This window comes from Barbus barbus (assembly GCF_936440315.1).
Source record: "Barbus barbus genome assembly, chromosome: 35".
In the NCBI taxonomy this organism is placed as follows: Eukaryota; Metazoa; Chordata; class Actinopteri; order Cypriniformes; family Cyprinidae; genus Barbus; species Barbus barbus.
Genome location: NC_136763.1, coordinates 16,888,423 through 16,906,535, shown reverse-complemented (window position 1 = coordinate 16,906,535; position 18,113 = coordinate 16,888,423). Strand labels below are relative to the sequence as shown.

The window sequence follows — 18,113 nt, the reverse complement described above, 5'->3', positions numbered from 1 at the left end:
AAATGAAAAACAAAAAAAAACAAGAATTGCATTTAGGTTTTGATTTTTCAGAATCCAGAATTTAGTTTATCACAACAGGCTGACGCCCCATTGGGCCGTCTTGTTCAGAATGCAATAACAGCCGTGTCATAAACCTATCTGCAAAATCACGGCTGACCAGTCAGCTGATACCGCAGTCAACATGCACTACCATTAAAGCCTTGTTACCCCCACAACGAATGAGAGCGTTAGCTAGAGGAAGATACAGGGAGGACACGCTTGACAGGACTGCCCGGTGTATACACACATTCACCCAGATAAGATCACTTTCATTCAGGTACAGATCTCTTGGCAGACATATACGTGGAGGATTATGCTGTTTTCTTTAACTAACATCAAGAGAGATGAGTAAAAATTAGGCTGAGCTCCTAAGCGCAGGCAATCCAGTGCTTCATTAGGGGATAAACAGAGCTTATCTACAGCAAGACGAGGAGTGCTGTGTGTTTAGTGCAGTAGGTGATACTGTGGACAAATGCTTCCTTGTAAAGATTGGGTGCGATTCATTCTTTACTTGGTGTCAAATTTAAAATCGCAACCAAGATGATTTCTAGTTTTTGTTATGCACACTACCGTTTAAAAGTTTGGGGCAAGTAAGATTTTGTTTAAATAAATTAATGCTTTTATTAGGCTAAGTAAAATTGTATTATTCTTTTAAACAAGAAATAGATGTAAATATTTATTTATAAAGAAGAAAAAGCAGGAGACCGATAAAGAGAGGGATGTCTCACAGTTCTCGGAGTTTCTCACAGAAGCCCCAGCCCTCAGGGTTAACGTTAGAGATGGAGTTGTTGGAGAGATAGAGCTGCAGGAGCGACTCCAGACCGTAGAGAGAGCCGCTGTTCACCTCCCGCAGACTGTTATAGTCCAGGTGCCTGTTTACGACAAAAATAAAAAAAGTTCGCTCTCATCATGAGCAATGTGGTGGATGTGCATTTGTGTTATATTTAATATAAATGGTCTATTGTGAGAAATATTATCCTGACCTTCGGAACACACGTTATGTTTGATGAAATCAGAGAGCTTTCTGACCCTTAATGGACAGCAACATAACTACCACGTTCAAGGCCCAGAAAGGTAGTAAGGACATTGTTAAAACAGTGGTTCAACCTTAATTTTATGAAGCTACAAGAATACTTTTGTGCGCAAAAAAAAAACAAAAAAAAAAACAATTTCTTCTCTGTCAGAACACTGGATCCTGCATGACTATTTTAACGAGGTCCTTACTACCTTTCTGGGCCTTGAACGTGGTAGTTCCCTTGCTGTCTATGCAGGGTCATAAAGCTCTCGGATTTCATCAAAAATCTCTTAATTTGTGTTCTGAAGGTCTTACGGGTTTGGAACCACATGAGGGCGAGTAATTAATAACAGAATTTACATTTTTGGTTGAACTATTCCTTTAATAATTATCTAGCAATATTGAGGTTGTAGTAATGAAGGTTTGGACTCACAGAACCCTCATCCGGGCCAGACCCCAGAACGCCCCATCCGTCAGCTTGCTGATGTTGTTTCTCTGAAGCTTGAGAACTTCTAAACTGCTCAAACCTTGGAAGGTGAGTCCCTCAATTAACCGCAACTTGTTCCTGCTCAGCTCCCTACAAAAAACACACACTTAAAAAGTGAATTAAAAGGATTACCAATAAAGTATTTGAAGTAATTATGCATGATATTGTGAAGACAAACAAATAAAAAAAATGGTTCTTTATTTGCATCTATGATAAAAACCTTTAACATTCATAGAACCTGGTGGGAAAAAGTTCTTCAGATTATTCAAATGTCTTTGACACGGTGTACTGAAAGATTCTTTGGGGAACCTAAAATGGTCCTTATATGACATTGCTGCAAAACCTCCTTTTTGTAACCTTTTTTAAAGAGTGTAGCGTTGTAAACAGGCAGCATGTCCAGCTGACCATCAGCTCAAATAAAGCGGCTCTGATTCCTCTTTGATGTCATAACTAACTAATCTATACTTCTCGCTCACCAACAACATAGCTGTGGCTTTGTGGTTGTTGAAATGCACTCCAGGTGTGTGTGCACATGTGTGTGAGGTTTAATATGAGCTTATGTTGCCTCATGCATACAGAGATTCAATATCACTCTGTCCACCTGAAGAACAAAGCACATTTTTGATGGAAGTCTGATATGAGCAGAAACAAAGAGTTTAGCTACAGATGGTTGCGCTCGGGGCACAGATAGATCCATTGATCTGCAATGGAGAGAAAGAATTGTCCTTCTCTGATGTTTACCAATGGTTCTCTGATCTTGAATGCTGATACCTTTCAAAGAACATGTGGAAGCCAGTGTCGGAGAAAGTACTTTAAACTGTAGTTTCCAAAGCAGCTGAATAATAAAACACAGTTTAAACTACTCAGCTACTCCTAAGTTAAAAATAGTTTATCTACCCTTTAAAAAACGTTTTTTGTGTTACAGCTGGACAAAATGCAGTGGAAAGGAACAAATCTTAAGATTCTTGAGTTTACTTTACTTAAAAAAACAACACGCATGGTGCATGATGCTAAAAAACAAAAAACAAAACAGTGAATGCATTTCAAAAACTTCTAAAGAAAAAGGTTTTAAATATGTGGCCACATTAATTGAAGCACCTCTGCTAATTATCAAAACCAAAAACAAATTGGTGCACACTGCCAAAAAGTTTGGGGTAGAATACCTGTCTCATACTTTGCGGAGATGTGAAAGGTTCGGTTTCCTTAAACTAGTTTATCATGCTTTTCTTTATTTCAACACATTTACAGGTAAATCCTAGTATTTTAAATTTGCGATTAATCGTGATTAAATCACAGTCCATGGCTGTGATTAACACATATACATATATATAAAATGATTATATTATTTATTTTAGTAAAATTTTAAAATTTAATTTATTCCTGTGAAGGCTAAGCTGAATGTTTAATCTTTAGTGTCACATAATTCTTCAGAGATACACTACTATCAGGGGTGCAAACTCGTCAGGGGTAAAAAAGGTGACAAACTGAACTAACCAATACGCTACAGGTACACAGATGACTCGCAGATACGATGACGACCCCCAAGTTTTCACCCCTGTAATATACTGATTTGGTGCTCAAGAAACATTTCTTCTTATTATGATGTGTTGAAAACAGTGGCCCTGCTTATGGAAACCATTTTACTTTTTTTTTTCTTCACTTCTATGAAATTACTTTTTTAACTGCATTCTTGCTGAATAAAAATATTAATTTGTTTAAAAAAAAAGAAATTACTGACCCCAAGCTTTTGAATGGTAGTGTATATACTGTATATAGAGAGTGCAGTGCACTCACAGTTGTGTGAGCTTGGGTAGCTCCAGGCCTTTAACAGGAAGCTGGGTCAATCGGTTCCGGCTCAGTCTGAGGATCTGCAGACTCCCGGCGAGGTTCTTAAACGCACCGGACTCCAGATGAACAATCTTATTACTGCTCAAGTGCCTACAGAAATGAAATATCACGCTTCAGATTGTGAAAGAACAGTGTTACATGAATACACAGATGTTCACAGTTCTATCTATTTGAAAGAGCGAGAAGGAGTGGGTTTCTCACAGGTCCTTGATTTGTAACCCCGGAGGGAAGCAGTGCTCTCTCAGCTCCGTGATGTCATTATTACTCAGATCTAGAGTCTCCAGAGCAGTGAAGTTCTGCAGCAGGCTCCCCTCCAGTCTGCGGATTTTATTATGGTGCCTAGAAGGAAAAAAAAAAAAAAAAAAAGAGCACATCTATTATAACTAACTCTATAAACAGCTGTACAAACCTTCAAGGAGTGTTTAATACATTTGCACGTGACTCTCTGGACAGATTACAGACTAATCTATTGTTTAATGTCAACACGGATCATGCAAACAAATTGAATACCCTGACAAAGACTTAAGACCGTAGATCTGATTTCAAGGGTTACAATTCATAAGTCATGTTATCGCAGTGTTTTTCAGTTTATTAGTGCATAGGCAACTATGCGAAACCATATGTTGGCCCAAATATCTGCACTGATAGGCGGCTGGCTGCTCTAACCACATGAGGCTCTTTCAGAGAGAATGTGTCAATAGGGCCTTGAAGCCCAATGGAGGCTTGTTTCCACGCACGCCTTCAGAAGTGCCAAGTGACTGTGGCTTGATACGGTAACTTGATTTGTCAACACACACATGCAGACGCACAAACACATACAAGCCTGGAATCCCAAACAAAAACCCAGCTATGGTGACAAATATCAGTCAGATGAAAGATTCATCTAAACCTGTGTATGTCTGTTTCTGTACGTATAGCTTTGGATGCAACAGAAGAGATTAACAACGGACTAAAAAGATTATGACTAAGAACTTTTGGATGGTAAAATACTTTCATTCTATTCCAGTTTACAGTAAAAAGATAGCTATATGCCACTTCATTTCAACAATTTTTTCCCACACGAGAACAATTTTCCATCTAGTTTTTAGTGCAAAATTTTTAGTGCAATTAGTTTTGTTTAGATGCACAAAAGAGTAACAAATCATGCATACAATTTTTTTTTTTTTTTCAAATGTTAAAAATCCTGCATTGGATTTGGATTGGATTGTAAATGGACTGAACAGTTTTGTTTTGTTTGTGAAAATACTTTTGTTGTCACAATTTACTCACCCAACCTTTTACAAAGAATGAAGTGAAATTTCCACACAGGACTTGGTTTGAGAATCAACAATTAGTGTTGTTCGCAAATATTTTGTTTTCTTGTAAGTTAAGTCACATCAGCCTTGGACAGTTCTTAAGTGAAGACAAATCAAATAAAAGTTCTCTCATGGGGCTTTGGATTTCTGTCCTTTCCCCTTTTTTCTTTGCTTCTATTTCTCTTCAGAGATGAGGCATGAGAAAGCAGCTGACTTAGGAATCACACTTGTTTTTGCCGGCCACAGAAGGAATGGCGAGGTCAAGGCTCTCCACATCTGGAATTTGTTTTGGGGTAGTTTCAGAGTAAGCCATCCCTGCACTGGAGAATGTGACAGTACTAAAGAAACAAATCCGAAAATCTCCCTCTAATAAACTTGCTATTAAATAAGACATAGCGGTCATAAGGAAATGACGCTTCATTAGATGGAAGCTTCATGTACAAGCTTTGGGGTAAACACCATGGGATTTGAATATGGTTCATTCAATACAACGTCATATAGCAATGTACCCTGGTATTACTATTTGGTAATGCCTAGTATTTGGTAGATCGGTCCACTGAACTTCCAATTCCAATATTCACCATAAAAAGGTATTCGTAGAGAGTTCCTCAAAAAGAGAGCTTCAGGCCGGCTAGTCATACCTAACAGTCCAGCACCTGCACTATGATCAATGCTATCGAAACCCCACAAAGCCCAGGCAGACAGGCCCGTACAGCAAAGACGAGTCTGCGCTGGAACAACAAAGCCTCCTTATTCGGATTCCCATTTCTGCGTAAATCTCACAGTAAACACATGGTCCGCAGAGGCCGAGAGGGGATTTCTGCTCTGGTTGTCTGCTGGAAGGTGTTCTGTGGGAGCCTGAGAGACCAACGAGGCCTTTCCCAGTGAAGATGGGACCCAGCCGACACGCAGATGCTCCCTGGGTTGACCGTTTAACTGGAATTCTGGGTGGGAATTGTGAGAAGAGGAGGGGAAAAAGAACGAGGAATGGAAGAACAGAAGAAAGAGCGAGGGAGAACGACGGAAGGAAAGAGAAAAGGAGGGAGTACCCCCACTGTCCCACCTGAATAAACAGACAGAGGGTATGGATAAGGACGAGTGCTGTGCTCACCACCCTACAGGATGTTCCTGTGACTAACAGAGCACTGAGACTCCACTGAGTAGCAGGTCAGCAGCTGGTGACCTTAACCAGGCAAAAAAAACATGCTGACGTTAACAAGAGAAATAGCCCACACTCATGCATTGGCCATCCCAGGCCTGAAACCACAGAGCGTTTTAAAGTGGTACTGCAGGGATCTGGATCAGATCTGATTCTGCTCAGATCTAGGATCTGGCTTACTCCATCTGGGTTACAGCAGATCCTAAAACAGACCCAATGCCAAAATGACACTTTACAAATAGTTTACAAAGACTGCTTGCGGTTTAGTTGTTTTTCTTGTGCTTGTTTGGGCTAAACTGAGATGCTATCAGTTGAAATCAGTTGGATCATGAAATCATGGAATCAGTTGTTGTTGTGGTAAGAGCGTGGGAGCTGAATATCTTAGCTGGTTAATCCAACCAAAGCTGCACCGCACTGAGGATTAGCAGTTTAGCTTCTTTAGGCAGCACTGATTGGCTTATCTGCTTGATGAACTCCAAAGTAAGGAGATGAAATGGTGGAGGTGGTTTGAAAAGGCTGTTCAGAGCTCTCAAAGATCGAATCAGGTAGTGATAGTATGGTTTGGGATGGTCAAGTAGACTAGTTAGTCCAATCCAACTAGTCTAGATTTTTTAAAGTTCACCCAAAAAAAGAACGTTCTGTCATCATTTACTCACCCCTCATGTCATTCCGAACCTATATTACTTTATTTCTTCTGTTAAACACATTAGAAGATACTTTGAAGAATGATGGTAACCAAATCGTTTTGGTTACAATTTACTTCTACTGTATGAGTATTTATCAAATTATCTTCTTTTGTTTCACAAAAGAATTCAAGTCATATAAGTTTGGAACAACACGAGGGTGAGTAAATGATGGTAGAATTTTAATTTTTGGGTGAACTATCCCTAATATTTTTTTAATCAGAGTATAAATCCATACCCTTACTAGTTCCCCAGCTAAAAACCAACAAGACATAGCTTTTACAACAAATTCACTGTCTTCATGCTGTCTTGCACAACCATAGCATTAGCCAAGGAAGCCAAACAACTTTATTGGTGGTTCCATAAAGCAGCAACAGGTAGGGCCCTGTGATTTCGATGCGGAAAACATGGACGGAATCATGGAATCTAGTCATAAAAATTTAATTTACTGTATAACTCTATGAATGTCACAGAATTTGCCAAATTTTGGATGAATAAGTGGGTCAGGTACACTTAAATCAAAATGTGTTATGGACTAGTGCCTGTGAATGTTAAGCCGCAAAAATACTGTTTAAATAAGAATCCTTCATGTGTCTATGTGAATGAATTATTTACCAGAATATTTTTTAATAAAATCAATTAATTAGAGCTGTGTTTTATTAATTTAATGGAACCATTAAAATGGAATCCAGAAAATTAATGGAACACAGATTTTTTGTTGGTTTTCTTTGGCGGGGGGTAAATAAAATGAAACTGAATTTGAGAAAAAAATTATATTTCATAGGGCCTTAATTATTTTTTTGATAAATGCTTTTAAATTGAGTTTAAAGAGTTTCATAATGGAAAAAACGGAAGAAATGGAATCCAGAAGAAAAAAAGATTTCATGGGGCCCTAAACCGTCCTTTAAGTGATTTTGCTAACTTTTTGCCAACTTCATATTTCATTTCAGAATGAATTGAATGTTCAAACCAACATTGCTAATATGTCAGTGATTTTATTGTGCTTTTTATTTGGCTAATACATTTTCATAAAAGATATAAATAAACTGCTTGTATTCAGTTTTCTATATTTTTTGTTTTGTCTTTAACAGTCAATCTAATAAGCACTAATGGATATTTTAGTAAAACACTGATTTCTTAAAAAAAAAAAATTGCCGTATTGAAAAATTGTCAGACATATGAAAATATTAAGATATATTTGTCAATCAAATTGTTTAACGTAAATCAATGTGGTGGGGTCTCCAAATAAACCCCCCAGCCCTACCATACAACTAAAAAAAACTAGCTAGTGTTACATTTGTCAAACACTCCCCAGCAGCTGACAATCAAAGCACAAGAACTATATTTCAATGTGTATTTGTTTTATATGGCTTGCATTGCCATAGCAATAAAGAGTGAGACCATCCGTATGCTGCACAGCACACTGTGACAATATGACTGTCAACAGTCAAAGGAAATGATTAAAATCAGTAGAATGGCGGCTGTTTAAACACGGCTGTTTAAACGTAGAGATAGAGGAAAAGAGAGAGCTACTGTTTAAATGTCGTACTCAGTTCAGATGAAACGGGGCATTGAGGAGTTCGGTGTTGGTGACAGACGTGGCAGTATTTTAGTGCTGGCTCTGTGGCAGTATCACAGGGAGCTGCTGTCCGACAGCATTCCAGCCGGTGAACTCAGAGGGGAGGAATTCTGTGAGCAGAGCGGCGTTCCGAACAAGAGCAGGGTCAGGTGTTCCTCACAGGTGGAAACTGAGACCTCTCGCTCTTTCTGTTCCTAACCCTTCCTCCGCTTGTATCAGTAACCACCCATCTCGCCCCCTTCCAACTGACCACTCCCCCATTATCTGTGTTTTTTGTTTTTTTTTAAACAGTAAACCACTTGATTGACAGCTACAGCTGGGTATTCTACTGCATTCTGCTGTGCGGCTCAAAAAAGATGAGCCCTTCCCGATATGCAGTGGCCCTTCATAGCGACAGGCCTCGAACCAAGGCCAAAAAAAGAAGCACTCTTCCATTTGGACCTAAATTCCCTGATCATCACCCCTCATTCCAACCTTTCCCGATACCCTCCAAGCACAGCTCGGCATGGTCATATCAAATGTTCGAATCCTGTGAAGTGAACTAAACAGTCATCAGGGTTTTCATCATTTCTGGGAGATGGTGATTAACTGTAAATCAATGAGGTCACACCATGACAGCACAACTACCCACTAAAAAGACACCGAATGCTTTACCGCTCAAATGAACGACAAATTTGGTAGTGGAGATATATTACAGATGGGAACATGATCCATGCAGAAGACAGATTACTGCTGGGCTATCAGTCGGTGTGAAGGAGATACAGGCAAACTGGTGCTCTGAAACAGGGATCTACAGATTGAACAAGTCTACAGTCAAGCATTATTTAAAGTAATGGTAATGTAAATCTCTCTTTAATCTGCACAACAATTTCATGTACAAAATGTATACACAATTTTATTTTTGCACAATTTCATGTACAGTATATATGTAAAGTTCTTGTACAGTCTCAGTTTGTGTATGTCTAGGCAACTAGGTAAAGTAGTTATAGTATATGTATAGTCAGATGGTCGATTTCTGTCTACAGTCAGATGCTCTATTGTTTTTTTTTTTTATACTTGCATTGTTATATGTTTATCTTATGTTTAACTAGTATGTAGCACCGTGGTCCTGCGAGACACGACATTTTGTTCCAATATATATCCGCACATGTAGCAGAATGACAATAAAGCTCAACTTGAACTTGAATTTAAAGGTGAAGCTGTACTTTTTTGATACTTTGATGTAAATATCACTACTTCTAAATTCCTCAATTTAACATTTTGTATGGTGACGTACATCTTTAATATTATAGTACAAGCCTGCCATTCAGTACTGATATTTGCAGCTTGAGCAAATCTAGCCACCTTACTAAAATGCTGTGAAAACTCACAAACCATAACTGTGTACCTGGATGCTAATGGAGGAATGGGCTAAACCGCCAAGAAACAAACACATACACGTGATCACACCAAATAAGGCAGTAATTCTCCAGGGTAAAGCTAGTAAAGGCAGTCCCACCAGTCTGAGTTTCACAGCCAGCAACACTAGACACCATCTACTAGAAGTGGGAGTTTTTAGGCGTGCAGTTTTGCTATCCGACTTAACCACAAAAAATTAAACAAGTAGCAAATGGAAAGGCCCGAGCTGACATGCTAAAACTGAAATGTTCCCTGAAGAAAAAAATGACTGCCCACACCATGCAAACAGTAATTTGTACAGTATAGAAAGTGCCGCCTCAGCAGCAGCCATCATCACAGAGCACACAATGACGTTTTTCTTACAAGTAGAGTGTAACGACTGTTGCTGCTGCGTCTCCAAATGAAGGGATGGATGTCAGGTCATTGTGGTCAAGCCTCCTGTCAAGCAAAAAACAGAACAAAATCCAGATTACACATAGCTTAATATAATTTATAAAATTTATAATAATATTTCTTATTTATTAGAACACAATAAATATAATATATACAGTGCCCTCCAAAAGTATTGGAACAGTAAAGACAAAATTGCTCTGTTGGCTGTGGAGTCAAGACATTTACAAATATGATTAATAGATGAATATGAGACAAAACTACAGAATGTCACATTTTATTATTGGGTGATTCAACACAGATGTTTTACCAGCTAAGAAGTTCAGCACTTTTGGAGTTTCATCCCCCTATCTGATGTGAACATAAGTATTGGAACAGTTGCCTCACAGGTCTTTCTAAGTGATCAGCTGTGTCCTGTTGCATTAATTCTTCAGATATTAAAAGCAGGGAATGTGTCGTATCAGTTTTATCCATTACTTCTGTAATTTGGATGCTAAAAGAAAAGAGTAGAGTTAGAGTCAGTTAGAGCTATAGCAAAAACAAAGGGCATGGAGAAATCAAGAGTTTGGAAACCACCAGCAACCAACAACGACCTGATCGGCTGAGAAAACAACACTAGTTGATGACCGACAAACCATAAAAGCTGTGAAAATGAATCCTAAAAGACGTGTCTGTAAAATCACCAACAACTTCCAGAAAGCTGAGCTGATGCTCTGACAATCTACTGTCCTCAGGAGACTTTGACACAGAATTACAGATGCTACACAGCAAGATGCAAACCTCTGACCAGCACCAAAAATAGAAAGGCAAGATTAGAGTTAGCAAAAAAGCAGAAAGGTGAGCCAGAAAAGTTTTGCAACTGTGTTTATGGACCGATGAGACAAAGATGAACCTTTATCTAAGTGATGGGAAAGCAAAAATGTGGAGAAAAAAAGGGAACTGCAAAAGATCCCAAGCATACAGCCTCATCTGTAAAGCATGGTGGAGGTGGTGTCATGGCATGGGCATGCATGGCTGCCTCTAGAACAGGCCCTCTCAACTTTACTGATGACTTAATGTATGATGACAGTAGCAGAATGAATTTGGAAGAGTACAAAACCATCTTGCCTACCAATATTCAAGAAAATGCCACCAGATTCATTGGGAAGTGCTTCATATTGCATCAGGACAATGACCCAAAACACCCTGCCAGTTCAGTCAAGGAATTTATAAGGGCAAAGAAATGGAAAGTCTTAGATTGCTCAAGTCAATCTCCAGATTTAAATCCGATTAAACATGAATTTCACCAGCTGGAGAGGAGAGTAAAGGCAGAAACTCCACAAAACAAGCAACCATTGGAATTGGCTGCATTAAAGGCTGGGAAAAGTATTTCAAAGGATGAGACCAAGAGTCTGGTGATGTGTATGGGTCACAGACTCACTGCTGTGATTGTGTGCAAGGGATCTGCAACTAAATAATAGGTTTTAATCTTTTATATCTGCCTTATGTTCAACCGTCCCAATACTTATGCTCAGATCAATGAGTGGGATGAACTCTAAATGTGCTGTTCTTTTTATTTGGTAAAACATGTATGTGTTGGAACAGCTAATAATAAAATGAGACATTCTGTAGTTTTGTCTCATATTCATCTTTTAATCATATTTGCAAATGTCTTGACTCCAAATTTCAAATATCAGTATTTAACGTTTTCATTTGTAACTGCAGATTTAAGCATTCCATGTCCCTCTGCATTAACAGTGGGTAAATATACACTCACCTAAAGGATTATTAGGAACACCATACTAATACTGTGTTTGACCCCCTTTCGCCTTCAGAACTGCCTTAATTCTACGAGGTATTGATTCAACAAGGTGCTGAAAGCATTCTTTAGAAATGTTGGCCCATATTGATAGGATAGCATCTTGCAGTTGATGGAGATTTGTGGGATGCACATCCAGGGCACGAAGCTCCCGTTCCACCACATCCCAAAGATGCTCTATTGGGTTGAGATCTGGTGACTGTGGGGGCCATTTTAGGACAGTGAACTCATTGTCATGTTCAAGAAACCAATTTGAAATGATTCGAGCTTTGTGACATGGTGCATTATCCTGCTGGAAGTAGCCATCAGAGGATGGGTACATAGTGGTCATAAATGGATGGACATGGTCAGAAACAATGCTCAGGTAGGCCGTGGCATTTAAACGATGCCCAATTGGCACTAAGGGGCCTAAAGTGTGCCAAGAAAATATCCCCCACACCATTACACTACCACCACCAGCCTGCACAGTGGTAACAAGGCATGATGGATCCATGTTCTCATTCTGTTTACGCCAAATTCTGACTCTACCATCTGAATGTCTCAACAGAAATCGAGACTCACCAGACTAGGGATGCGCGGTATACCGATACTGAAAAAATACCGGTATATATTATATTTCAAATGGTACGATATCATAATTTTGCTCAATTCGGTATTTCATACGCTGCAGTTGCAAAATGCACCTGTAGGTGGCAGTGCTTCCCAAATTGCTGCGCAACCGGTAAATGTGACAACAGATCAACGCGATGGATCAAACAGATGAAACTCAGCGCACCCAAAATTAATAAATAAAGAGAACAGTAGAAGTGAAATATGTCATTACTTTGGATAAAAAACAGATGACAAAGGTGAAGGAACTGACCTTACTGCACCTGTATGCAAGCGTTGCTATAGGCCTAAATCATGTTGCCACAGGAACACATCAAATCTTTTTAAGCATTTGTCGCTTGCTCATCCTGATTTTCAAAGTATTAAGAGATCGACAGGTGAGTGCATCATTCATAAATTCAGATTTGATTTGACCTTTTATTTACATCTGATCAACGCTCATGCTGATGTAATACAGTAAGCGCAAATGTGCATGTGAGACACGCTAGAATCAATGAAGTTTTGGTCACGTAATGCATGCACTTGCATTTCATACAATCAAATTTTAATTGGATATGAATTGAGCAAGAGTTTTGCTATATTAATTTTAGTATCAATGATATTTAGGGAATGTTTCTGACGCGCTGCCGACCGCTAATATGAAGCAAGTGAGAGAGTGAGATTTATATTTAATGCTTTTTCTTTGGTTGAGTCTGAAATCTGAAAACAATCAGAGAGAGAGAAATAATAACATGATTTTGAATATTACTTTGAGATAGATAGATAGATAGATAGATAGATAGATAGATGGATAGATGGATAGATAGATAGATGGATAGATGGATAGATGGATAGATGGATAGATGGATAGATAGATTTTTACGGTAAGGGTCTTACTGACAACGACCATCAAAACAGAGAGAGAGAGAGAAAGGGAAAGGAGGCCCGTCTGGCTAAGGGCCAGACACAGTCCCTCGATGTATTAAATATTTACAGCGCAGGTTAGTGGCTGGTGTCGGGTGATGATGGAAGGCGCTTATAATAGCAAACCTCTTTATTCCCAATCTCCGCCACTTTCAGGACAATAGCCACTAGCAAAAGTGCTTAAATATCCAATAGCACTGACAGCACGCTTTAAAATGATTTATGACCGATTGTAGCTAATGGCTGTAATTAATGTTATTACACCATTTAATGTACTTCATTCAATTGCCTCTCTCTATGGGGCTTTAGCTGTGGGAATGTTTTCTAGCCAAGTATAGAAGTGATTTTACACGTAACATTAACCAGCACTTCTACTCACTTCTAACAAACAGGTTTTTATGCTGGTCTTCTTATGCTGGATTTGAACTGAATGAAGCCGAATTAAGACCAATATTAAGACACCATTGTCCTGAAAACAAACACTGGCGTTGTAAAGGCCAACAACACCCTAGAACATTCTGTTACAGCCCTGAAAAAGTTACTAGCATGCTAATTTACTACTTTTTTTTTTTTATCATGGACAGAATTACAGCTGACGTTGGGCAGATCTACAGGAGTTTGGACTGGGGACACGGGGCTGTTCTACTCACACTTCTCTCAGGTTGGGCAGATTGGAGAGGATGTCCATATCGACTGCCGCCAGCTTGTTGTGGCTCAGATTTCTGAGTGAACAGAGAAAAGGAGGGGGAAGAGAGAGAGAGAAATTTATTAAAACACTTTATTGAGGCACTCATAACAGTCGACAAACTCTACTCCTTCTGTAAAAAGCGGTGATGTGAAAACGGTCACATTTCTCTCGCGAGCAGACCCATTCAAGCACCCTAAATCTCTCGTCTCACTATATCTACAGTGCCAGCAGCAGCTTTCAACAACACTCCGGACAATCTATCAGTCCGGTTCATCAGTGAAACGTGTCATATCGACACTTATGGCCCATAAATCAGGACCATCAACAGCCTCATTTAGCGGGACGTCATCTTTATTTCAGTGCGGTTCAGGCGAGCTTCAGACTGGGCTTGGCAGAGCGCTGGCCTCCTGCTCTCCCTGCTGAAAAGTCAGAGATTGATGGCGCTGTGATCTATAGAGCTCCTGTCAGCTGTGGTTTCTTCCTTTTCTCCTCAGCTACTGCATGCTCAGATTTTCCTTTTGGATGGGCTGCACCATTCATTCTGCATTGTTTATAGTAAGAGTAATTGGTTTAAAAGGGGATTTAATGACTGGTTTGATATTTTACAGGAGCACTTGGCAGTAATTTTTTCTCTAAAATTTTTATTATTTTTAGACATGAATGAGATAAGGAAAATGATGCAGGTTGGTTGGATTTGAACTGTTTTTTTCCCAACATTTTTTTTTAACACCAAGACTCAAGTCAGGAGCACATACTTCTAGGCTATAACTCTGATTTCAACCTTTTTAAACATTCATATATACACTACCATTTAAATGCTTGGGGTCAGTAAGATCATTTAATGTTGTTTTTTTCCATGTCTCTTATACTCACGAATAGTGTTGGGAAGGTTACTTTGGAAATGTAGTAGGTTACAGATTACAAATTGCCCTATTTCAATTACTTTATTAAAGTAATGTAACTGATTACATTTGATTACTTTTCTAAATTTCTAATGAATGTTTAACAATTAATTATTTTCAAACATTTAAACCAGGCATGGTTACCCTTACAGTAGCACTCAACACTTATCACTGCCAGACTTTCAAAATCCTTCATCGCTTGAATTAAGATTATAATTTAATTTTAACGCACAGCCACCACAAAGACTTCAACACCTCTTTTTACTTTGAGAAAATATATATTTTAGGTTAAATACATTTCAATTCAGGAAAGAAATCAATTAAATCTGTATATGGGTGTGTGTGAAAACATTCAAATGTGACCCCCCTTTGTAATTGTTAATATTTTCATAAGTAACTGTAGTTTAATTACACATTTTCTTCCAGAAACTGTAACGAATTAACTCATCCGTTTACATTTCATGTAATTATTCTCCAACACCACTTACCGAGGCTGTATTTATTTGATCAAAAATACAACAAATGGTAATAATGTATAATATTACTACAAATTAACAAATAAATTATATATATATATATATATATATATATATATATATGTAATTTATTCCTGTGATGCAAAGCTGAATTTTTTAATCATCACTCTAGTCTTAAGTGTCACACGATCCTTCAGAAATCATAGTATGCTAATTTGGTAGAAGAAATTTTTCTTTTTATTATCAATATTTCAAATATAATTGAGTATTTCTTTAAGGAATATGCCAGGTTAAATGGGCTAAATGTTTCAGCAAATATATATTTGTTTGTATATATTTATGTTTTTTGAACAATCCAGGTTAAACAGTTTGCAACTTTAAACTTTCATTATAAGACTATGGGGCGACGTGTGTGAATCACAGCGTAATATGAAGCGTCCACCTGGAAAGTCCGTTTAGAAAGCTGCTCGTTCCTGCAAACACCATGTATTGACTTTCGGATTATTTTCAACTCCCTGAATAACAGATTCAATGGCACACCCATCAAGTTCCACTTAGCAGTGTTAAACGTTTTAATCGGCAGCTCATCTGCACTTGTAAAGAAACAACTGGATGGCTGTTCTTCCGTCTGCTGAGCTGATTTTGACAGGTTTGTGGAGCTACAGCTGGTTGTAAAGAAGCGGAATTACCCAACACACTATATAATGTGTCTGTTTCTCACCCCGAGCTGTCAGCTGCAGACCGCGAACCCGTATGTATGCAAACTTGAGAAAGAACAGACTAGATTTACAATGGCTGTATACCTTCTCAAACTGGGATTGTATACTGAAAAAGGAATAAACAAAAGGAAAAAGTTTACTAATCACTCTTAGTAGCTCAATTTGTCCCAATTCAAGCGGGAAAGTTACATAAACTAGAACACAATTTAGTACTTTACTTGGTTACATTGAACAGGCAAAACTGTCACAATGCTTCTGTGGCTCAACGGAGATAATAACACAGGGTGAGTTGCCCTCAAGGCAATCGTCTGACAGAGGTTAACACAGCAAAATTGCAGTCCTGTACCATGAGGCAATTACCTAATTATACCAAAGCAAAGTAAAAAAAATTACAGGCTTTGAGAGGCTCGCCAGGGGGCACGAACACTGTCGAGAAAATCATGCAAGTCATGTAGAATGCTAGTCGCTAATCTGCGGTTTCCAACCTGCAAATTGTTGAGAGTGAGAGTAATGAAATCGACAATCTCGTCTTTCACACACATCCATTACTGACTAATGCTCATTAGTTTCCACTACAGAATTTTAAGGGCTGAAAAGGAGTTAAGCCATTTATCTGGACTAAGATATGTGTTTGCCAACAGCTCTGTCAGTCATTAGTGGGCGGAGCTAATAAAGTCATTAAATAAAGTCATTTAATGTTTTACTGTTATACAGCCAATCAGACAAAACGCTCAGACTAGATCACCTCAGTCTTCATGGGGACCTCATGATGCTTGGAGAACTGACCAATGCCTTACCAGCCGAAAATTAGTGTTTATGAAATCACCGTGTTTAATTCGCAGTGGCTCCACTTTGTTTAAACCGCGTTATCTTATCAGATAACACTAACTTTCACACCTTCAGGCTGACCTTTGGGGCATAAATCACATGGTCATTGTAACCGTACAGCAGGCTTAACTAATGCTCTATGAGGCTGATTTAAAAGTCTATAAGAATGAGCCAAAATGTGGCTTTTGTGACTTTTAGTCCATGTCTGTTAACTTTGAGGCACAAAAGTTTAGGGTCAGTATACAAAAACACACTATTAACATTTGGGGTCAGTAAGATTGTTTGTTTGTTTTTTTCCATGTAAAAACAATAATATAGGCCTACTTATAAATGCAATTCATTGATGGCTATTACTCCAGTCTTCATTGTCATATGATGTTGAAAACAGCTGTTAATATGTTTGTGTAATCATTATTTTTTCAGAATTCTTTGATGAATATTAAGTTCAAGTTCAGGAATATAAGCCTACTGATATTTCCCACCTCATCTTCCTGTTTGAACAGAAATGTCAAAATAACAAACATCAAGTTGTATCGTGGGGTCTTTATAATGGTTTCACTCGGTTTGAATGTTTCAGCACATTGCAAAAAATCAACTAATGTTTCCTAAACATCTTCCGTATATCATTGCATATCAAGTCTAGAAATATTGCCAGAAATCTGAAGAAATCAATGAAAAAAGTAGCACAAGTCAACTAATTAAACATGACTGTCTGTGTACATACAGGCTATTTGCAAAGACGATATGATCACGTTTCTATTCTTAAACTATTTGTTTCATTCCTATTATGATTCAAACCATTAAGAAACCCTAGTCTTTACTCTGAACTGAACAAACGCCTCTTCTCTTCCTCAGAGAGTCCAGCAGGCCGACTGGACCCTTAGAGGAAACCAGAAACACTTTTTTTGGATTGTTAAGAAAGTCAGCGTAGTTGAAATTCCCTTTAAGTAAAGGTGAGTGCAATATGCTTTTCCAGCTCTAATAATGCTATATTCAAGAATTATCCAATCTTCCTCTGTTCAGCTCACTTCAAAATCAGTGAGAACAGCGAGCTTACACACTTCTACATGCTATTCAACCATTTTATAGCAATGACAATAATGACTTCCAATCTAACTGCGCTCTAACAGCCATTGATGTCTATTTATCTCGTTTCCATTAAACTTGAAGGCAAACGGCCAACAGCTTCCTATGCCAGGAAACCAAGGGTACAAGAACATTCACACACCTAACAAAGGTCAAAGTCATTTAGGAAGTGACCAGAGGGGGGAAAAACACAACTAAAACAAATTCCCAA

At 38.4% G+C, this 18,113-nt stretch overlaps 1 protein-coding gene across 1 annotated transcript in view; it reads right to left on the bottom strand.

Annotated features, from left to right (window-relative positions):
- The window catches only part of LOC306855420 (leucine-rich repeats and immunoglobulin-like domains protein 1), a 42,435-nt gene that overhangs the window by 16,715 nt on the left and 7,607 nt on the right, over positions 1–18,113 (bottom strand). The window contains exons 2-7 of the mRNA XM_079394130.1: positions 13,854–13,925; positions 9,867–9,941; positions 3,591–3,728; positions 3,336–3,479; positions 1,488–1,631; positions 768–911 (exon numbers count right to left, since the gene is read on the bottom strand). Of these exons, the coding sequence (XP_079250256.1) occupies positions 768–911; positions 1,488–1,631; positions 3,336–3,479; positions 3,591–3,728; positions 9,867–9,941; positions 13,854–13,925 (717 nt within the window). The remainder of the gene's footprint in view (positions 1–767; positions 912–1,487; positions 1,632–3,335; positions 3,480–3,590; positions 3,729–9,866; positions 9,942–13,853; positions 13,926–18,113) is intronic.